The sequence below is a fragment of the Anomaloglossus baeobatrachus genome, chromosome 2, assembly GCF_048569485.1.
Source record: "Anomaloglossus baeobatrachus isolate aAnoBae1 chromosome 2, aAnoBae1.hap1, whole genome shotgun sequence".
NCBI lineage: Eukaryota > Metazoa > Chordata > Amphibia > Anura > Aromobatidae > Anomaloglossus > Anomaloglossus baeobatrachus.
In genome coordinates, this window is record NC_134354.1 from 488,939,943 (window position 1) to 488,963,397 (window position 23,455).

Below are 23,455 nucleotides of genomic sequence, written 5' to 3' on the forward strand. Positions count from 1 at the left end.
TTGTGATCGTTATTCTGCCCAATCTTAAAGTGACAATTCAGTATTCAGACTACTTCCCCCACACCCCAACTCCTGCCCCGCTTACAATGAACCTAACATGGCCCCCTATATACAGTATGAACCAAATACAAGCCCCCATATACAGTGATCTCACACATGTCTTACACAGAATATAGGTAGGCCATCACATGGCCTCCTATATACAGTATGGGCCTCCTATATACAGGTACACCTCTCAAACACACAAAAAAACACACACTGTCCTAAATTCAGTTTTCCTAGCGCTTTTGATCCTTTCTTCATTGCACTCCATACAGCAGATGTGATCAAGTGACATCATTGCCTCTGCTATATTACCCACACGCTTTGGTGGAAGGAGGAGCTGCTGACTCTGTCCTCCTCCAGTGGATCCAAGGGCTCTGTAGAGAGAGAGGTGTCAATCCAAGGAGGGGGTGTGCCGGACTGCTGTGCAAGTGACATTGTAGGCCAAGCAATGATTAGTCCTGCTGGTTACACAAACTTGGCAAATATACAGATCGACAAGACTGGCATCTCTGAATTCTGTTTTAACCCTTAAAGCATGCGGTCTTCAGATTACATAGCAAAATCCTGCTGACAGATTCCCTTTTTAAAGCTGAAGTAAAAAATGTCCTTAAATCCTTAATGCATCAAGAGGGATAAGCCAGGAAAAATCTAGGTTCGGGGTAATGTCCTCTTGTTCTAGTGAGTCCAATAAGTCCGAGGGTGAATGTGATTTGTATGTTTCCTCCTCCTCTCCTTCTACTTACTGCTCTGCAGAGGGCAGACCCTTTTTCTCTACTGAAGACACTGATATTCTGGTCAAGGCTGTAAGAGCTACTATAGACATCACTGAAATTAAGTTGTACATTCCCTGTTAATAATAAAATTAAAGCCCTTAAGAGTGGGGTCATTGCCCTCTTCATCAAAAAAAGACTTCCTTAATCTGTCCATCCCAGAATATAAGAGATCCTTCCAGAGAAGATATGATCAAAGACCTTCCACAGATCAGAAGTGGGTGACCAAAAGATTAAGAACAGAGGGTTCCTGTTTGGTGGTCCCTCCTCAAGAGGGAACAAATCATCCCAGTGACTCTGTTCCCCAGTTACCAGTTAGGAGGAAGACTCTCTTCTTCCCTACCTGGGTGAAGATCTCTTCCAGCGCTTGGGTCCTGGATATAATAATACAATAGTAAGACCTAAAGCTTAAAATTCTAATGGTTCCTCCAGTAGTTTGTCTTGACTCTTCAGAAGGATGCTGGAACAGCAAGCAGCCCTGGAAACAGAGGTCCTCTATCTGATATGGAAACAGGCGCTCACAGAAGGTTCAGCAGAATAAGTAGGAGGGGGATTCTATTCCCCCCCCCCCACCCTCTTTTCTTGGCTAGTAAAACAGACGGCTCCTTCAGGCCCATCATCAATTTGAAGAAGCTGGTCAGATTCCTGGTTTATCATGCTTTCAAGATGGAGTCACTAAGATCCGCTATAAAATTCCCTTTTTTTTTTTTTTTTTTCTGCTTTCCCCAGGCTATTTTATGAGCATGCTGGATCTAAAGGACTCCTATTACAATCTCCTGATCCATATAGTAAATCAGAAATATAATCTGATAGTAGCCTATCCCATAAACAACTAGGTCAGACATTTGCAGTTCAGGACACTTCCCTTGTGGTCTGTCCATGACCCCAAGAGGTTTTTTTACCAAGTTGATTGCAGCGGTAACTGCATCTTCAAGAACAAGATACACTAGTTATAGCATACCTGGAAGATTTTCTGGTAGTAGACAGTTCAGCAGAACAGTGTAGGGTCGGTTAGCAAGGGTCAAAGGTACCCTGTAGGGTTTATGTTGGCTGCTAAATGTAAAAAAAAAAAAAAAAAAAAAAAGACTGGATTTTCAAAAGTGGCTCCCCCCCATGTCATTTTTAAGATTCAGGGACACATTTTTCTTACTAGAGGAAAAGAAATAGAAGATTTTATACCTAATTTTGGAAACTATAGGCAATCTTTCTGTGTCGCTCTGATAAGCGATATCTCTCTGTTTAGGGTATCTAACTTTGTGCATCTGTGGCGCCCCTGACCTGGTCAGGCACCACAGAGTATTGCACCCATGCTGGGGCAGTGCTTCCAGGTAATCTCCAAAGGCCAGGATGAGGTGCACACACAAACACATAGTGACCAGGTCTTGCACACCATTAGAAGGGACCCTTGGGTAGCCAGAAGGGGTTAACTTTCAATTCCCTGCAAGGGGTGTGCTCAGAGGCTGGTTGCTAGGAAGCAGGGCAGACAGGAAGAGAAGGAGGAGCAAGCAGTCTGAAGCAGAGTGTGGAGGAGTTTGGAAGGGAGCAGAGGGGTTCTGATGTCAGCCAAGCCCTGAGGAGTGCAGTAGCTGAACACTGGGGAGAAAGGGTACCTGTGGGTCGGCCTGAAAGACACCTAGAGAAAGGGGTGGCTGAGTAAGGAGATCCCTGGTATTCCATCACGCAAGGGGAGACAGGTCCCCAGAGCAGGCAGCAAATCATCCAGAGCTGCTCAACCATCAGATGGGGGTACTTCATGCCCTCACCACCACCACAGAGTCCGAGCCAAGCAGCGATCACCAGGCCCATAAGGGGTCAGGGCCAGAAGCCATCCCACCAAGGTCACGCTGCCGGCAGACGGGCCAGAGAGGGGAGCGGGGTTTAGAAACAGCTTCCCTGGAGGGATCCTACCACACTTCAAGTAAGGGATCCTCCCAAACAAAAGGAGTGCAAGGAGGGCGAGTGGAGAGCTACCCTCAGAACGGCCTTCTGGAATTCCTGGTTCCACCTGGTTATCACCGTGTCGCCCTGGCACCTCACAGAGACCACCAAACAGTGAGTAAAACCCCTGAAAGAAATTCTGCTTGTGCGTGTGAGTCATTCTGCGACTTGTGGTTCCACACTCCTACACAGGGCCCTGGGGCTTGCTTCACTCTCAGGAGGCTATTACAACTGACTGCACCCACCATAAGCCTCAGGCATCCCTTAATCTGCAGTGGCGGTCCCCATTGACCGCAATTCTGAGAGTGGCATCACGACAATCCCAAGAAGGTTCTCTACCTGTGACCAGAACCGTCCCATCACGTGGAGTCCCTAAAGGTAATGCACCGCTACACCGCACCTGTGGGGCTTCACACATTCCAGCAGTTTTGTGGCCTCAATTCCACACTACTTGTAGACTACAGCGGGAGGTGCTTTTTGGCAAAGGACTGCTAAAGGAGTTTAGAAGAAAGATTTAGATCTCTCACAGTTGCAACCGAGGCCCTTGCATGGTGGTTAAGTGTGGAGAAGTTATCAAAAGTGGTTCCATGGGTTATTCGGTTCATAGAAATAGTAATCTCTGATGTAATCCGAGAGGCTGCGGGGCTCATGATGACAAAGCCCAATGTACTTGGTCATCACAAGAGTTCCTCCAGCCTAAAGGAACTTCTGGCAGTGAAATATTCAGTGACGCATTTTCTTTAAATTCTCCAGAATCTGCATGTCCATATCTTTTCAGATAACCATACATCCGTTTCATATGTCAACCATCAGGGGAAACTGGATTGAAATCTCTGCCAGTAGCAGAGGAAATCTTTTGCATTGGCAGAAGAGCACCTGCTATCATTGTCGGCACTGCTCGTAAAGGGGAAGGAAAACCATCAGGGCTGACTTGATAAGCAATAGCTGTCTGAAACTGTGGGAGTGGGCTTTAAATCCGTGTCTTTCAACAGATGGTGGACCTATGGTGCCTTCCAAGTATAGTCTTTGCAAACTGTTGGAACAGGAAAGTAGGGAAGTTCGGTTCCTTAAATCCCAGGGAGAGGCCTAACATGGTAGATGATTTATGCCTTTCCTCCTACAATGATGATCCCAGCATTCCTGCGGAAGATACAGCAGGACTGAGCAAGCCTGATAGCCCCATTCTGGTGGAAGAGGTCATGGTTTTATTGGATGAAGCTAATGTCTATTTCTGATCCCTGGATCCTTCCACATGTCCCAGATCTCCTTAGTCAGGGTCCGTTCCTCCCTGGGATCTAAACTTAGTGCTGGAGGCTTTAATGGGGGCTCCCTTTGAACCCTCTTCTTGAAGACCATGCTCTTGGTGATGCTGAGCTCTCCCCGTAGGATTAATGATATCCAGTTTTCATCAGCGGATCCCCTTTTTTATGGCAGTGTTTGATGGTAGATTGGTTCTAGGACCAGAACCGGTCTACCTTCTGAAGGTAGCATCTAGATTCCATTTGAAGTCAGGAGATTATACTGTCATCCTTTTTAAACCTAAGCCTAGTAACCCAGAGAAGAATAAGTTTCACACCTTAGATGTGAAAATGTCCCTGTTCAAGTACGTTTTAAAGGCCAAAGCCTGAAGGAAGAGTTGGTCACTGTTTATCTCCTTTCAGGGCTCTAAAGACTCGGGACCTGACAGGGTACTGTAGTTAGGTGGATTAGAGAACCTATTAGACCTACTCTGCCATTGGTAATTCAGACCTGGTAGGTGTTTAAAGCCCATTTGACGAAGGCAATTCGGAATTCATGGGCAGAGAAAGCGTAGACCTCGATTTGACCAAATATGTAAGGCAGTGACTTGGTCTTCACCTTTCAACCTTCTATAGAAACTATCGATTGGATCGATCTTCTTCTGACAACCTTTCCATTGGGAGAAGGGTTCTGCTAGCGGGGGTCCATCCCTAGGCGATTTATGCTTCATGTAAATGGAGAAAAGGAAAATACGAAATTGCTTACCCGTAATGTGATTTTCCAGGGCCCATGACAGCATATTATCTTTCTTATAACTGGTTTGGGTATAATTATGTAGGAGGACGACCTCTCATGCTCTGTAAGCAGACTGATGTGAGGGAAAGTTCCACCCTTTTTTCAGGAGGTTTCCTGTCCTTGTGGGGCAAATCCCTCTCGTGTGGTGCTGTCATGGGCCTCAAAGGGTAGGTGGACACGTGCAAGGTCTCTAACCTCTACCAGCTCCATGATATCATAATGGAGGAGTGGAAGAGGATTCCTCCTGTGACGCTCTAGTGAACACCAGGCTCAAGAGTTAAGGAAGTGCTTGAAAAATAATGGTGGTCACACAAAATATTGTCACTTTGGGCTTAATTTGACCATTTTCACTTAGGGGTGTACTCTTTTTTTTTTTTGTTGCCAGTGGTTTAGACCTTAATAGCTGTGTCTTGAGTTAAAAGGCACACCAAATTTACACTCTTATACAAGCTGTTCATGGACTAATTTACAATGTATCAACATGACATATCATCAAAGTTGTTCCATGAAAAGATGGAATAAAATATTTTAAACAAACCGTGAGGGGTGTACTCACTTTTGTGATAGGGAGGGGGAATCTGTGTATGTATATATCTCTAGCTCTATGTGCTCGTTTGCTCTGTGCTCTCATTTGGTGCACTTTTGCTCACTTTGCGCTCACTCTTATCACTCTACAAATATCCCTGTAAGTCCACGGTTTGGGCGGACTTACTGGGGTTTGCACACTGGCCGCTTGTAGTTTAGGAAAAGGCATGAGGAGAAATGTAGTAAGAAGGGAGCAAAGGATTTGGAATAAAAAGGAATGAGACCAGAGCTGGGACCTTTTGAATAAGGAAGTGAAGCAGAAAGGTACAAATCAGAAAAAGAAATACAGTAACTACCAGTTATGAGTAGGGGTAGTGGACAGTCTCTTTAAAGGGAACCTGTCAGCAGAAATGTTGCAATAAACCTAAAAGATTCCCCCTCTGCAGCTCCTGGGCTGCATTCTAGCAAGGTTCCTGTTATTGTGCCCCCTTTTGAGACCAGAATAAATACTTTATATAAAGTCTTACCTTTTTGTATGCTAATCCTTCTTTTTTTTTTTTTTTTTTTTTTTTTTTTTTATGTACACAGGGGCGGGCTCTCTTGCGTCCATTATTCTCCCTCCTGCCGCTTTACGCCGTCCCCCATCGCTCATTTCCATAACTGAGGACGCCGCCCAGTGCTCCAGAGGTCCCCGCGCATGCACTGTGCCACTCTCGCGGGACTGAGCACTGTGCACAGTGTGACCGCTGGTGACGTGATTGCGCAGGCGGAAGATTATGGGCGGCACTGTGATTGTCATCAGCAAGTACCCGCCCATAATCTCGTGCCCGCGCTTTCCCCTCTGCCTCCGGTCAGCCAGTGCCAGCGGTCACACTCCAGTGCTCACTCCCGCGAGAGTGGCACTGGGCATGCGCGGGGACCTCTGGAGCACTGGGCGGCGTCCTCAGTTATGGAAATGAGCGATGAGGGACGGCATAAAGTGGCAGGAGGGAGAATAACGGACGCAAAAGAGCCCGCCCCTGTGTACATAAAAAAAATTTGCATACAAAAATGTAAGACTTTGTAAAGTATTTATTTTGGTATCAAAGGGGGCACAATAACAGGAACCTTTCCAGAATGCAGCCCAGGAGCTGCAGAGGGGGAATCTTTTAGGTTTATAGCAAAATTTCTGCTGACAGGTTCCCTTTAAGACTGCTGTTGAGGCAGACTAACCTCAAGCTGTGACTATATCAATAGATATATCGCACTACTATAATAATGTTTGCGTTCTGTCAAAGTATGAAACTTTAAATAAAAAAAACTACATTTTTGGGGTTGTCCCCACCAATCAATTTACTATGACACACAATTGTCAACAGGGCACTTTTATCCTCATTAGAATGGACCATTAGTATGCATACCCGACCATTAGGCCGGTTTCACACATTCTGCTTTTTTACGGTTCTGGCGCACGCCAGTACAGTGTATACAGTAAAGTGGCAGCGTGACAAGCTCCGGTCACATGCTCCGGAAGTTACAATGTACTGGCGTGCGCCAGAACCAGCAAACTGGTGAAAAGCCGGATGTGTGAAACCGGCCTAACTCCATTAATTTCCTATGGAGCTGACTAGCCCTGTGCTTAACTTTTTTTTCTGATAGCTCCAAGGGCAATGAATAGAGTGGCAGCCGGACGTGCCCGCTAGCACTATGTGACCAGGATAAAAAATTCCCTGATCTGCTGATTGGTGCAGGTGCCAATGTTTGTTCCCCATTGATTTTCTGCACAGCGTGGAGGTTTGATCTACATTATGCTCTCAAATGCAGGCACAAAGCTGGAGAATTGCCCATTTGCGTAAACTATACAGCATATTAATGAGAAGCTGTAAGATGCAGCAAGAACTAAGACTATAAACTGAATAAAGAGAGTTTTCCAACCATTGCATGTATGGTCTGTTTTCATTTTTTTTTACAGTCTTTAACTCTTTAGGACGTGAATTCACACAGGCAGACCCCTTTCCAGGATGTTGAGCACTTAGTACTGTAGATGAGTTCCCTCCACTCGTGGCCGATTCCAGCTAAGTTACATAACTGACATCTGTCTTTTTTAACAGCCGTGGACAAAGCCTCATTCTGGCTGCGTCTGTTAACGATTTAGATGCTGCTGTCAATCTCTGACAGTAGCAGTTAAATGGAACATGGGTTAATTAACTAGCACGCGCGCTGCCATCTGGATAGTTTCATGAAGCTCAGTCTCCATACAAGACCATGACTTTTCGTTGATCGCTTTATACTATACAAGTAAAAAATAAAGTCCACTAAGGAAACTGTGTTTAAATTAAATTAAAAAAAATATATAAAAACCTTTTACAGGGAGCCTGTCCAAAACTACCTTGCTGCACATGTGTAGTCATGTATATACGTGTGTGACTAGTTCACCTGCCACCACCTAGCTTTTCCCAGCGCTGTTCTAGATAATTGACAGGTCTACTAACCCAGGTGTTGTTTTAGCCTTCGATTGACTTCCACTGCAAAGTATTGAGTGTCTCCATGGCGGAAACAGCCAGACTAATGTACATGTTACTATGTGTCATTTGCAAATCTGAGTGTTTTAAGACTCTTCCAAGCCTGAACAAATGAACAGCAAGTTGGTTTTATTTAGAAATATTAAACTAATAGGTCCGTTCTTTTGAGTGTTTGGGAAACTTACTTGCAGATTCTGTTTTGAAAAAGGCAGTGTGAACACCTTCTAGTGATCTCAAGGGAATTTATGCTGCCAAATTTTTCATTTGGAATTATGCAAACTTAAAAGGTTCATTAGGCAGCTTGTGTCTGATCTTCACTCTGTTTGCAGTGGCCAAGGGCCACACAGGTTTGCTTTAAAATTTGTGTGGCCAATAGCAACTTCTGGTGTTAGGCCTAAGCCACACGGCATGAAAATCGGTGCTAGTGGAGTGCGATAACAAACCGCATTCCACTCGGACCAATATTAGCCTGTGTCCCAACACCCATGAGCGATTATTTTCTCAGTCCTAATCGAACCTAGAAAACAATCGCATGCTCTGTGACTGTAATGCGATCCTTTTTTCTCTCGCACCCATTTTAGTCTATGGGGCGAGAGAAAAATCGCACTGCACTCGCGGTACACCGGTGTACCGCGAGTGCAGTGCGAGAATGGCAATAGCCGGCTACGGAGGAGAGAGGGAGATAAATCCCTCCCTCCTCCGTGCCGGCCCACTCCTTCTCAGTGCTGGCCTGCCCCTCCTTAGTGCCGGGCCGCCTTGCAGCTGAGGTCGGCTCGCATGATCGCACCTCAGTCACGGACACTCGCATGACACTCTGCTCTGCTGTACTGCCAGAGTGAGCCAAGTGTCATGAGAAGGGATCGCAGTAATGCCCGTGTGGCCCCAGCCTCAAGAGTTTCATCTGGACTGTCAGATCTCACCCCTACTGCAGAATTGTAATTAAAGGGAAACTGTCACCAGGTCTTACCCATATAAAGTGTAGCCACCACCTGTATACCCTTATATACAGCATTCTAGAATACTTGTGTACTTCTTTCTAGCCTGCTGAGGGCATAGTAAAGTACTGTAATGTACAGGGAAAGGCCAAAGCATGCATGTGCTCTACAAAACTCTGCTCTGTCCTCCACTGGGCAGAAGCACAATGGAAGAGTGTGTGTGTGTGTGTGTGTGTGTGTGTGTGTGTGTGTGTGTGTGTGTGTGTGTGTGTATGAATGATGTAAGACACATTATCCACATCAAGCAAGGAAGGAGGATGGCATCGGATCAAGACTAGCAAAGCCCATCCGGCTGGACTGCTCCATAGGTGAGCATAATATTTCTTATGTTGTGCGGATTGGCCTTTGGACGTCTATACGTCATTCTAGAATGCTGTGTATATAAGGACATACAGCTGTTGGCCGTACTTCTAAAGAGAGCCTGTCATCCCGTTTTCCAAATACAAACTGATGGCTGAAAACAGGCAGACTCCCTCTTGCCTTGTGCTCAGCCTGTAGTGCCTAAATATAACCAGCATAGGCCACTTTATGACTATAATACACATGTATTAGTTGGTAACTACAGACTTTCATCAGGTCGGATAGCCCCTTTGTGACTGCAGATTTCTGAATTCTTAGTGTGCACTTTTGGGTTTCTCCAGTGGTGCCAGGGAGAACAGACAGTCATATGACCGCAAGTATCCTTTTTTTTTTTTTTTTTTTTATTTTACACATGCGATCACATGCCAACTAGATATGCTCTTCCCCGCTTACTACAAATATAAATAAATATATAAAAATACTGACCTGCACATTCAATAGGTGTGAACAGGTGCTAGCTGAAAACACATTGTAACTACGAAAAAAATACAGCTGCACACTGAAATGCTAACAATGAATAAATGAATTCTGGTATTGCATTACTGCTATAGGAATATTTGAAAAAGAGATGTTTAGCATATGTATTGGCCAATGCATGTGAGCCCTGCTTACTATGCGTGAGTTAAGCAAGGCCGAGCACTTCTAATTAGAATGTGACCAGAAGTATGCAAATCGCATAATTGCCGTCATATGACTGCCCACTATCACCAGCAACACAGGAGAATCCTGACAGTGTGTGTGCTTTGTATTTAGAAGTCTGGTCTGCAGCCATAGCGACTGCAGATTTTCATCAGAAGACTCAACAACCTTTTAAATAAAAAGCAATACTTCAGACATTACTTCCAAATTGTAGTGACTAATGGCAGATTTTAAACCTGTACTCTGTATTCTTCTCTTCTAGTGACCTGGTTAATGGGCTTGTTGCTTTAATGAACAGCAATGTCAGCAGTCCAGTGAACCTGGTAAGTTTCCCTTTCTAGTTGTGTATTCTACTGGGATTTTAACATCGAATGTAAGTATATTTTTACCGTTGTTAGACTCATAATGTTGCCATGATCTTGGAAAGTCGCATGTAAGCAAAAAAAAGTTTTTGGGACTATACCTGATTGTTTTTGCCAGCACTCACCCTCCCCCCCCCCCCCACCCCCTACAACGTTTTAAGCTAATCACAAGAGAGCATACAATGGAAAAATGAAAGCCACCCTAGTCTTGATGAAGGGGTGTGTTGAAGTCCAACGCACCTGATTAGACGCCTCTTGATAAATCAGGTGTATCTTTAAAATTGGTGTGCACCTCCTGTGAGCCTCACCACAAATTTTACTGTAGTCGGAGACTAGTATAAGTTTTGTGACCTGAGGCTCGACCTGAATTAGAATAGTGGGATTAGAAAGGGCCGTTTCACACAAGGATCCGGCACACTCCAGTACAGTGCAATACAGTACAATGGCATCGCGGCAAGCTCCAGTCACAAGCTCCGGCTGCCGCAATGCCATTGTACTGGAGTGCGCCAGATCCGGCGACATGTGGATGTGTGAAACTGCCCTAACCAAACCATGTTCCACCTCGGCTCTGCCCATTTTAGCAGAGCTGGATGAAACTGGCTTGAAACTCAAAGTAGAAAAAAATGTGGCAACGGCTCGTTTTTTGACAATTTCTGGCAAAATTTCTTTTAATTGGAGCTTGAAGGGCTTTTCCCACGAACAAAGTTAATTTTATTCTGTAGGTGTTGGAATAATAAGGTCTACAATTAAATTTTTTTATTTTTTTTTTTTTAAAACAAAAAAAAACTTCCTGTGCTGAAATCTTATGCGCCCCTGCTATGTACTGTGTAATGGTCGTGTCTGACTGTACAGGGACATAGTCTAATCATACCACAGCTCTTGGGCCGGGGAGGAAATTTTAAAAAATAAAAATTTTTTACAAATGTTACAGCACGGGATTGCAAAATGTACCGTATTTTTCGCTTTATAAGACACACTTTTACTCCCAAAAATTTGAGAGGAAAATGGGGGGTGCGTCTTATAAAGCGAATATAGCGGTACCTGGGGGTCCTGTCTGCGGTGATCGGGTGGCCGGGTGTCTGTGGCTGCGTGCAAGCGGCCGGGTACCTGTGCTTGCATGCGGTGGCAGCCGGGTACCCGTGGCTGTGTGCGGCCGGGTGCTGTGTGCGGGCAGCCGATGGCAGCAAGTTACCCAGTTTGTCCGCGGTCCCAGTTTCAAATGATGGCAGCGGGCGCGTGCGCAGATGGAGTCCTTGGATGAGAGCTCAATCTGCGCAGGCGCCATTATTTGAACCGGGACCGCGGACAGTGGGACACTTACTGCATCGGCCTGCTACATGACTCGCCCGCCGACGCTGCTGCTGCCGCCACCACCACTAGTCCCCCGGCTCCTGCCACCCCCGGACGCCACCTGCCACCACGGACCCCACTGCCACTGACCCGCCGTGCTTGCCAGCACAAACTCTGCCTCCTGCGACCCACGCTTCACCACCACTGCTGCCCCCCTCCGGTAAGAGAACACCGGATTATAAGACGGACCCCATTTTTCTTCTTTTTTTTATGTCTAAGTTTGGGGTGCGTCTTATAATCCGGTGCGTCTTATAAAGCGAAAAATACGGTATTTCTGTGACGTAAAACATTTTTTTTAAATCCAGGCAGGCATATGTTTTACCTCACAAAAAGAATCCGCTATTCTGTAATGTTCTTATACTTTTGCGTCCTCCGCTGCCTAGGAGATGTGGTATGGTCAGACACAGCCATTACACAATACATAGCAGGGACACATATATAAGATTATCCCAACACCAGGTTTTGGGGGGGTTTTTTGTCAGTTAATTACTAATCTTGATTTTGGGAATTTATATATATATATATATATATATATATTATTTCTTTGTCGCTCCATTGGGAGACCCAGACAATTGGGTGTATAGCTTCTGCCTCCGGAGGCCACACAAAGTATTACACTCAAAAGTGTAACCCCTCCCCTCTGCCTATACACCCTCCCGTGCCTCACGGGCTCCTCAGTTTTATGCTTTGTGTGGAAGGAGGCACACATCCACTCACACATCTCCATTTTAGTCAGCAGCAGCTGCTGATTGTATCGGTTGGAAGAAAAGAGGGCCCCCACGGGGCCCCCGGCATGCTCCCTTCTCACCCCACTAAGTCGGCGGTGCTGTTAAGGTTGAGGTACCCATTGCGGGTACGACGGCCGGAGCCTCATGCCGTGTTTCCTTCTCCATCCCTTAGGGCTCTGGTAGAAGTGGGATCCGAAGCGGTCATCCAGGTTCTGGGACCGTGCTCCCTCCGCAGCCCCTGAGGGAATCTGCTGGACAGGAGCTTATCTATCCTCAGGGACAGGGCCCTGCATCCACGAGGTACTCTGTGTCCCCATGGGGAATGTGTATGGAGCGCCTGGTTCCCGGACGTCGCAACTGGCTGCTGAACTGTGAAGACCGGGGACTACCGCGCCGACCGCGCCTGCTTGTCGGCCGCGGTATTAAATTTAGTCCCCGGCTTCATCGCGGCCTAGTGGCAAAACTCCCGCCCCCGGGCCTGTCTATCAGAGATAGGGGCGGGACAGCCGACCTGACGTCGGATGTGAGGGCCGGGGCATCCTGTATGCTCCCTCCCCCCTCACTGATCACTGTGGGGACCCCAGATTCCCGCACTTTTCCTAACGCCGCCCACGGCTTCACTCCTCCCCTGAGAGCTCCGGCAGCCATTTTTCGGACATTCTGCCGGTGGAGAATCACAGAGAACAGCTCTGCAGCTCTGGGAGACCAAGGCAGGGAATCTGGAGCACACACACCCCGCTTTTTAGCGGTCGGTAAGCCGCACCGGTCACTCGGTGTTGGTCCCCCTGGGTGCCGGTATAGATACGTATATATATACTTATTTCTGTTCGGCCGGGCTGTATACCCTTTTTTCTATATACCCTCAGTGATCACGCTCCTAGGACACTACAGCATGTCGTCCACACGGAGCAAGGGCACTAAAGCACAGGGTTTTTTTGCGACATGTACCTCTTGTAGGGCTATGTTACCTGCGGGTTCCACCTACCCTCATTGTGAGCAATGCTCGGCCCCTGTTACGCTTGCTCAGCCGGAGCCTCGGTCACTAGTGGGCCCCTCGGCTCAGGCAGACCCCCCTGCTTCCACTGTCCAGGTGGCAGCGACAGAGTTTGCAGTTTTTGCTGAAAAGCTCTGAGTCACTCTCACAATCCATGGCTCAGTCTATGGACAAATGGTCTGCCAAGTTGCTGGAAGCCCTGCAGTCCAGACCGGTCCTTACACAGGCCCCGGACCCTGTTAGATCGGCGCCTCCAGGTCCCTCTCGGTCCACCCCTGGCAGGTCTCACGTGGAGGACTCCTCCACGGACCACAGTCCCAGACCAGCTAAGCGGGCTCGCTTGGAATCTTCCCCGACTTCCTCACGCTGCTCGGGTTCCCAGCTGGAGGACTCTCTGGAGGACGAGGCGGAGGTTGCAGCTCGGGGCTCGGACCCTGATGTTGCTCTCAATCTTGATACACCTGAAGGGGACGCCTTAGTAAATGATCTTATCTCGTCCATCAATCAGGTGTTGGATCTATCTCCCCCGCCTCCACCTATAGAGGAGTCGGCCTCTCGGCAGGAGAAACACCAGTTTCGGTTTCCCAAACGTGCACGGAGTGCATTTTTTGATCACTCTAACTTCAGGGATGCCATCCAGAAGCCCAGAACGGTTCCGGACAAGCGCTTTACTAAGCGCCTTACTGACACACGTTACCCCTTCCCCGCTGACGTAGTTAAGGGTTGGGCTCAATGTCCCAAGGTGGATCCCCCAGTCTCCAGATTGGCGGCTAGATCTGTGGTTGCGGTTGCAGATGGCTCATCGCTAAAAGATGCCACTGACAGGCAGAACTCCTGATGAAATCCATCTATGAGGCCACGGGAGCGTCTTTTGCCCCGGCTTTTGCAGCCGTGTGGGCACTCCAAGCTATTTCAGCTTGTCTGGCTGAGATTAATGCGGTCACACGTACGTGTGCCCCGCAGGTTGCATCTTTAACCTCGCAGGCGTCGGCGTTTTCTTCCTACGCCATGAACGCAGTCCTAGACTCTACTAGCCGTACAGCGGTGGCATCCGCTAATTCTGTTGCAGTCCGCAGGGCCATGTGGCTGCGCGAATGGAAGGCAGACTCGGCTTCCAAGAGGTTCTTAACCGGTTTGCCGTTTTCTGGCGAGAGATTGTTTGGCGAACGATTGGATGAGATTATTAAGGAATCAAAGGGAAAGGACTCCTCCTTACCCCAGTCAAAACCCAAGAGACCTCAGCAACGAAAAATACAATCGAGGTTTCGGTCCTTTCGTCCCTCCGCCAAGCCACAGTCCTCTTCGTCCAATAGACAGGACAAAGGCCAGAGGAACTCCTATGCGTGGCGGTCTAAGTCACGCCCCCAAAAGACCGCCGGAGGCACTGCCCCCAAGGCGGCCTCCTCATGACTCACGGCATCCCCGAACCGCATCCTCGGTCGGTGGCAGGCTCTCCCGCTTTCGCGACGCCTGGTGGCCACTTGTTCAAGACCGATGGGTGAGAGACATCCTGTCTCACGGTTACAGGATAGAGTTCAGCTCTCGTCCTCCGACTCGTTTCTTCAGAACCTCCCCGCCCCCCGCGCGGGCAGACGCACTTTTTCAAGCGGTGGACGCTCTGAAAAAAGGAGTTGTGACCCCCGTTCCCACTCAGGAACAGGGTCGCGGTTTTTACTCCAACTTATTCGTGGTGCCAAAGAAAGACGGATCTTCCGTCCCGTTCTGGACCTCAAATTGCTCAACAAACACGTGAACACCAGACTATTCCGGATGGAATCTCTCCGCTCGGTCATCGCCTCGATGTCACAAGGAGACTTCCTCGCATCGATCGACATCAAGGATGCTTATCTCCATGTGCCGATCGCACCAGAACATCAACACGTTTTGCGTTTCGCCATCGGTTACGAACACCTTCAGTTCGTGACATTGCCCTTCGGCCTGGCGACAGCCCCACGGGTTTTCACCAAAGTCATGGCATCCGTTGTGGCGGTCCTGCATTCTCAGGGCCACTCGGTGATTCCCTACTTAGACGATCTCCTAGTCAGGGCCCCGTCTCGGGTGACGTGTCAACAAAGTCTAGCCGTCGCTCTGGCGACTCTCCAGCGGTTCGGGTGGATCATCAACTTCCCGAAATCCAAGTTGACTTACCTCGGGATGGAGTTTCATACCCAGTCAGCGGTAGTCAAGCTACCACTGGACAAACAGCTTTCTCTGCAAGCAGGGGTGCAATCTCTTCTTCAGAGTCAGTCACACCCATTGAGGCGCCTCATGCACTTCCTAGGGAAGATGGTGGCAGCGATGGAGGCAGTGCCCTTCGCGCAATTTCATCTACGCCCACTCCAATGGGACATTCTCCACAAGTGGGACAAGAGATCGACTTCCCTCGACAAGAATGTCTCTCTTTCCCTGGCAACCAAGACGTCTCTTCAGTGGTGGCTTCTTCCCACTTCTCTATCGCAGGGAAAATCCTTCCTGCCCCCAACCTGGGCTGTGGTCACCACGGACGCGAGCCTGTCAGGGTGGGGAGCAGTGTTTCTCCACCACAGGGCTCAAGGGACCTGGACTCCGAGGGAGTCTTCCCTTCAGATCAATGTTCTGGCGATAAGGGCAGTGTATCTAGCCCTATTGGCGTTCCATCACTGGCTGGAGGGCAGGCAGATCCGTATCCAGTCGGACAACGCCACTGCAGTCGCCTACATCAATCACCAGGGCGGCACTCGCAGTCGTCAAGCCTTCCAGGAAGTACGGCGAATTCTGCAGTGGGTGGAAGCCACAGCATCCACCATCTCCGCAGTTCACATACCGGGAGTAGAAAACTGGAAGCAGATTTTCTCAGTCGTCAGGGCATGGACGCGGGGGAATGGTCTCTGCACCCAGAGGTGTTTCGAGAGATCTGTCGCCGCTGGGGAACGCCGGACGTCGATCTCATGGCGTCACGGCACAACAACAAGGTCCCAGCATTCATGGCACGATCTCAGGATCACAGAGCTCTGGCGGCGGATGCATTAGTACAGGATTGGTCGCAGTTTCAACTGCCTTACGTGTTTCCTCCTCTGGCGATGCTGCCCAGAGTGTTACGCAAGATCAGGTCCGACTGCCGCCGCGCCATTCTCGTCGCTCCAGACTGGCCGAGGCAGTCGTGGTACCCGGATCTGTGGCATCTCACGGTGGGTCAACCGTGGGCCCTTCCAGACCGCACAGACTTGCTGTCACAAGGGCCGTTTTTCCATCTGAATTCTGCGGCCCTCAACCTGACTGTGTGGCCATTGAGTCCTGGCTCCTAGCATCGTCAGGGTTATCTCAGGATGTCATTGCCACTATGAGACAAGCCAGGAAACCGACGTCCGCCAAGATCTATTACAGGACTTGGCGGATATTCTTGTCCTGGTGCTCTGTGAATGGGTTTACTCCCTGGCCTTTTGCCTTACCCATTTTTCTTTCCTTCCTTCAATCTGGAATGGACAAAGGTTTGTCACTAAGCTCTCTCAAGGGACAAGTATCGGCGCTCTCAGTATTTTTTCAAAGGCGCCTGGCCAGGCTCCCGCAGGTCCGCACGTTCCTGCAAGGAGTATGCCACATAGTCCCACCTTACAAGCACCCACTAGAGCCCTGGGACCTTAACAGGGTGCTAACGGCTCTTCAGAAACCACCTTTCGAGCCGCTGCGAGATGTCTCCTTATCACGTCTTTCGCAGAAGGTGGCCTTCCTGGTGGCAGTCACATCACTCCGAAGAGTGTCGGATCTTGCAGCGCTGTCATGCAAAGCCCCCTTCCTGGTTTTTCACCAGGATAAGGTGGTTCTGCGTCCTGTTCCGGAATTTCTCCCTAAGGTGGCATCTCCTTTTCATCTCAATCAAGATATCACCTTACCTTCTTTTTGCCCTAATCCAATTCACCGATGTGAAAAGGATTTGCACTCATTAGATCTAGTGAGAGCACTCCGGTACTACGTGTCTCGCACAGCGCCCCTGCGCCGTTCAGATGCACTCTTTGTACTTGTCGCCGGTCAGCGTAAGGGTTCGCAGGCTTCCAAGTCAACCTTGGCTCGGTGGATCAAGGAACCGATTCTTGAAGCTTACCGTTCTTCGGGGCTTCCGCTTCCTTCGGGGCTGAAAGCCCATTCTACCAGAGCCGTGGGTGCGTCCTGGGCATTGCGGCACCGGGCGACGGCTCAGCAGGTGTCTGGCAGCTACGTGGTCTAGTCTGCACACTTTCACGAAACACTATCAGGTGCTTACCTATGCTTCGGCAGATGCCAGTCTAGGTAGGCGAGTCCTTCAGGCGGCGGTTGCCCACCTGTAAGAGGGAGCCGTGTCGGCTCTATTTATCGAGGTATTCTTTTACCCACCCAGGGACTGCTTTTGGACGTCCCAATTGTCTGGGTCTCCCAATGGAGCGACAAAGAAGAAGGGAATTTTGTTTACTTACCGTAAATTCCTTTTCTTCTAGCTCCAATTGGGAGACCCAGCACCCGCCCCTGTTCCCTTCGGGCTTATTGTTCTGTTGTGTACACATGTTGTTCATGTTCAATTGTTTCTTTGGTTCATGGTTTCAGTTCTCCGAACATCCTTCGGATTGAATTTACCTTAGACCAATTTATAAGTTTCCTCCTTCCTGCTCTTGCACCAAAACTGAGGAGACCGTGAGGCACGGGAGGGTGTATAGGCAGAGGGGAGGGGTTACACTTTTGAGTGTAATACTTTGTGTGGCCTCCGGAGGCAGAAGCTATACACCCAATTGTCTGGGTCTCCCAATTGGAGCTAGAAGAAAAGGAATTTACGGTAAGTAAACAAAATTCCCTTCTTTTCAAATACAACAGAAATGTATTCATCCCACTTCAGAGTTTTTGCTTTTCTAATGCAATAATTTAAGAGCAGTCACTAATGACTAACAAGCACATAGTCTGATACTGAAATCAATTTTTTTTTTTTCCTGTGCATTTAAAAAAACTAAACAAACCGCCCTTTCCAATGTAGCAGAACTGTATTTGAGGTTTTAAGAGTGTGTTTCCCAATATGCTGCATGTCAGTTTATGCCGTAAAGTGTCACCTGACTTGATCTGGATGCTTGGCGGTAAAGTTGCGCCAATTCTCCAGTCTAAAGGCCCCGTTACACGCAACGACGTATCTAACGATCTATCGCCGGGGTCACGGATTCCATGACTCGCATCCGGCATCGTTAGCGATTTTGCCCGTGACGCACAAACGACGGGGCAGGTGCTTTCACCAGCGATATCGCTAGCAATATCGCTGCGTGTAAAGCCCCCTTTAGACTCATACAAATCTCGGGCAGTATAGACCTTATCAGCGAATGTCACTTTGTACATCATTGTCTAATTCACCTGAAGAAAAGGTAAAAAGAAAATAATGAAGAAGGTTTTAAACCTAATCATAAATTCATCTCAGCATTGAAATTATTAATTACAATTTGCAATTAAAGTTGTAATCTGCCTTCATCTCCTCCACAGGGAAACCCAGAAGAGCACACCATCCTGGAATTTGCCAGATTAATTAAACACCTTGTTGGTGAGTTCTGCATCCCCCTGAGACATCCTGCCAATTGTTGATGAGATGTGTAATTACACGTAGACCTCGGGGACTTTCTTGTCACCACTGTAGTTTTCAATACTCTTCAGCGATTCTCATACAGTACATATACTGCCTAGTAGAATATATATATATATATATATATATATTATATTATATTATATTATATTATATTATATCTGATATGCTCCGTATTTTGGTGTGGACCACTTGGCTTTCAACATTGCTCAGGCATGTGAACTACACCATAGACCATTGTAAGTAAAAGTTCTGTCCTTGAAAAAAACTGAATTTGTACATGTAAAACTGATGTCTGAATGAAGCTTTAATAGAAAATGATCATAGGCCAGCCATATTGTACTAGTTGTCCATATCCTTCTTCTAGAGATGAGCAAAAAGATTTGCACTACGATTTAGTGCTGCTTGGCTGTCGTCTAAAGAAGAGGGAGTGTCATGAGTCGGCGCTTAAATGCCAACATCCTGGGCACTTTTTGTGATAAATAAACCCCCTGTGATGTCATGAAGTGTGTGGTACCATGACATCTCTAGGGTTCACTAATCTGCTGGCATTCGAGTATCAGCCGAGGAAGATCGCGCTACTTCGGCAGCCTAATGCAATTTGCAACTGAACAAAGTTGATGCTGGGCAGTCTTTTTACTTGTCTCAATAGTTCTAAAAAACACAAACGACTGTTAAGTGTATTTTGCTTTCTTTATAGGAAGTGGTGGAGATATACAGTTTCTTTCAGAAGCTCAAGACGATCCACAAAGGCGAAAACCAGATATCAGGAAAGCAAAGCTTTTACTTGGATGGGAACCTGTGGTATGTATACAGTTTAGCTCTCAGTAGAGATGTATGTATTCTAGTTCTTGTCCCCTTACAAAGTCTGTGTGGTCCGACACAGACTCGAACCAGAACGCTGCAGGGACAAAAGGCTATAGAGTTAATGGAGCAGCAATTGAGCATGTGCTCTACCTCTCCATTAATTTTTCTTATTTATGGGACTGCCAGCAATGGCTAATTATCACAATACATATTTATGCTACTGTCAGAAATAGCCAATCTTAGTACTTGACAATCGCTATGAACAGTAATGGAGTGGTAATGTGTATGTGAACAGTCAGTAGTCTTTTGTCCCCTCCACCACCCGGTTGTAGTCTATATCAGACTCCATTGATCTTGAAAGGTGATCACTATAATAATCCGTAAGAGACTGAACTATACAAAATGTTAGGCTTTTTATATTATTTATTTATTATTATTATTAATAATAATAATAATAATAACTCCTTTGGTATAAGTTCAGAAAGCTACGGTAACGTGGTTTCTCCTGTCTTTCTCTCTTATCAGGTTCCACTAGAGGAAGGCTTGAATAAAACAATCCACTACTTTAGCAAAGAACTTGAATACCAAGCAAATAACCAATATATACCCAAGCCAAAACCGGCAAGAATAAAAAAAGGTAGAATGAGACATAACTGAACACTCCGTGAAGAAGAGGGCTACCTTGATGGTTTACAAGATGTAATTTTTGTTCTCCCTTTCCCCTTGTTTCTTCTACAAGAAAAGAGAGACTTCTGAAAGGGTATCGTGAAGAATAAAACTGGAATTTCCCTATGAAGCTTGCTTTAAAGGAATGGATGTGCCTAATAACATTTGAGAACTGCAAACATTGCCTTGCACTTTTTAAAGATGTCTTTCTATGTACAGTAGAGTAGGAAATACATGGAAATCTCCACATTTTATATATCTTGCTGTGACTGTTTTTGACCACTGTCTCAGGACAGGTCAGCCCTATTGCTGGTGGTGGGGCCAGCTAAGAATCACCGTCTAGTCCTTTTCAGACTCTGCCGAGTACAACGGGTTTAAATTACTAGTTTCTTTTTGAAGCTGAAGCAAACGTGGATCTAAAAATGCCAATTTATTTATATGTTTAAAAAAAATATATGGTAGGTACTTTAATATGGAATGTACTCTATGCATTACACGGGGGCAGTCTTGTAAGGGTCCACTCTTTCATACTGCCAACTTAGATTTACTCCTGAAGAGTGTGAAAACGTTAAAGCTTTGTTTTTTGTTTTGTTTTTTTGGCGCTTTTTTTTTTTGTTACTTAAACCTTCTTTGTTCTCCTCAATGTTCACAAAGCTGTAAATTTTCAATTTGAAAGCAGCTATGATAAATAAGGATATTTTGAATCACTATTGTGTTGTTAAGTGTACTCTTGGATAAAGAAAATAAAGTATTATCAGTTTATGGTGGTTGAATATGCTATTTTAATAAAATAAGAACAATAGTCAACTGGGACTTTTTTCTTGTGCATATAAGATTGCTGCTTTAACCCCATTACGACAGCCTTACGGAGATAAACGGCGGCAGAATAGGGTACTTATTCTGATCTGCCGTTTATAAACTGCAGGCAGAAATAAGTGTATAGAGCGCCCCCAAGCGTCTGAAAATCTCCAGGGTTTCAGCTACTGTGGGGGTAGCTGAGACTCTGGAGATCATGATTAAGGCCGTTTTATTCGGTCCCCTCTCACGTGATCACCGTTATACTCCGTATACCGATGATCACGTTCCAGTAAATGACAGCGCCGGTAAAAAAATATTTATCTCCCATCTGGAATGATCAAACATGTCATGATCAAACATGTCAGGAGATAAATCTCCTCCCCGGTCCCCCGGTGTCACCAAAGTGCCCGCAAATCCAGCGCGCCACCCGCATTCACCCTACTCCTCTGATTTGTCGCATGTGCCATGACACATGGAACAGGAAACTCCTCCCCAGGGCCAGTTAGGCCACCCCCTATAACACCCCCAGCTGTTCCCTGATGTTCCAAGGGACCTGTGCAGCGTTGATTCCCCCCCCCCCCCCCTCCCCCTCGCGATCCCTCCTCCTTCACAATAGACGCTGCCGCATGCGCAAAGAGCGTCTGTCAACTCAGCTTCCTGTGCTCAGTGAGATCTGTGCTGGCTGCACACACACTGCTGCTGTGGACCCGGGGAGAGTGGGTGCAGTGTCATTGCACCCCACCCACACTCCTCACATGGAGGGTTTGCTCTCCTAGAAAATGGGGGGATACATTCTCTGAGTGTGCCCCCCATATTCTAGAAGGTCCAGAGTCATCGTGGGACCCCTTTATTAGATTACTGCCTAGCGGATATATTTTTTTCCTTACAATAAATTGGTGAAAGAAGGAATGTGTTAGGGAATGGTGTGTGGTTTTTTGTTTTTGTTTTTTCTTCGGCGCTCCATTGGGAGACCCAGACGATTGGGTGTATAGCTACTGCCTCCGGAGGCCACACAAAGCACTACACTAAAAAGTGCAAGGCCCCTCCCCTTCTGGCTATACACCCCCCGTGGGATCACGGGCTGCTTCAGTTTTATGCTTTGTGCGAAGGAGGTCAGACATCCACGCATAGCTCCACTGTTTAGTCAGCAGTAGCTGCTGACTATGTCGGATGGAAGAAAAGAGGGCCCATACTAGGGCCCCCAGCATGCTCCCTTCTCACCCCACTTTTGTCGGCGGTGTTTAAGGTTGAGGTACCCATTGCGGGTACGGAGGCTGGAGCCCACATGCTGTTTTCCTTCCCCATCCCCCTGAAGGGCTCTGGTGAAGTGGGATCTTACCGGCCTCCAGACTGAGGCCGGGCTCCATCCACAGACCCGGAGATCCTGCTGGATACGGAGCTGGGTACCATCAGGGACAAGGCCCTGCAACATTCAGGTACTCTGTGTCCCCGTACAGACAGGCACAGACACACTCCAGCGTTGCTGGGTGTTCTAGTGCGCCGGGGACAGTAGCGCTGCGCGCTTGGGTTATACTCACTGCAGCTTAGCTGAGTGAGTTTGTGTGGGGAACTACCGCGCCGGCCGCCATGGTGACTGCGGCGCGGCTGAGACTTGTGGTGCGCCGGGGACTTCGCGCCGACCGTGCTTTTACGACGGCAGCGCTTATAAATTTAGTCCCCGGCTTCTGCGGCCTAGCTACGCTTCGTTCCCGCCCCCAGCCCTGTCAGTCAGGGAAGGGGAGAGACGCTGTACAATAGTCAGCGCCAAGGGCTGGAGTCTTATTTACATACTCCAGCCCTCTCACTGGGCACAGTGGGACGCCAGTTTCCCGCTCTTGTCTGCAGCACGCCCACGGCCCGCCCCTCTTCACAGGACGCCGGCAGCCATTCCTGCACGCAGTCTGAGCTGGAGAACGGACATAGCCCTGGGAGACCCAGACAGGGGATTCTGGCGACCACACACCCGCTGTTTAGCGGGCGGTAAGCAGCACCTAAGTGCTGACCCCACTTGTGCCACAGTGTTGTTTTTGTGTACTTTTATCTGTACCTATATATTGCACTGTACGGTCGCTTCTTGGCTTATACCCCTATATTGCTCTGAGGAGACAACAGCATGTCATCCGCAAAAAGCAAGGGTGCCAAGGCACGGGCTTCATATGCTGCCTGTACCGCATGTGGGGCTGATCTACCGGCAGGTTCCACTGACCCCCATTGTGTGCAATGTTCGGTCCCTGTGCCACTTCGTCAGCCGGAGTCTATGCTAGTAGTGGCCCAGGCAGAGACGCCTGTGAACCCTGCCCCGGTGACGGGGACAGAGTTTGCAGTTTTTGCTGATAAGATGTCTGTGACTATGACAAAAATTCTGGAAACTGTGCAGTCC

At 47.8% G+C, this 23,455-nt stretch overlaps 1 protein-coding gene across 1 annotated transcript in view; it reads left to right on the forward strand.

The window, feature by feature from the left end:
- Positions 1-21,037, forward strand: part of UXS1 (UDP-glucuronate decarboxylase 1) — a 94,400-nt gene extending 73,363 nt beyond the window's left edge. The window contains 5 exon segments of the mRNA XM_075334261.1: positions 10,070-10,130; positions 18,708-18,765; positions 19,505-19,608; positions 20,137-20,248; positions 20,351-21,037. Coding sequence (XP_075190376.1) covers positions 10,070-10,130; positions 18,708-18,765; positions 19,505-19,608; positions 20,137-20,248; positions 20,351-20,367 — 352 coding nt within the window. The 3' untranslated portion in view covers positions 20,368-21,037.
- Positions 21,038-23,455: the final 2,418 nt, after the last annotated feature.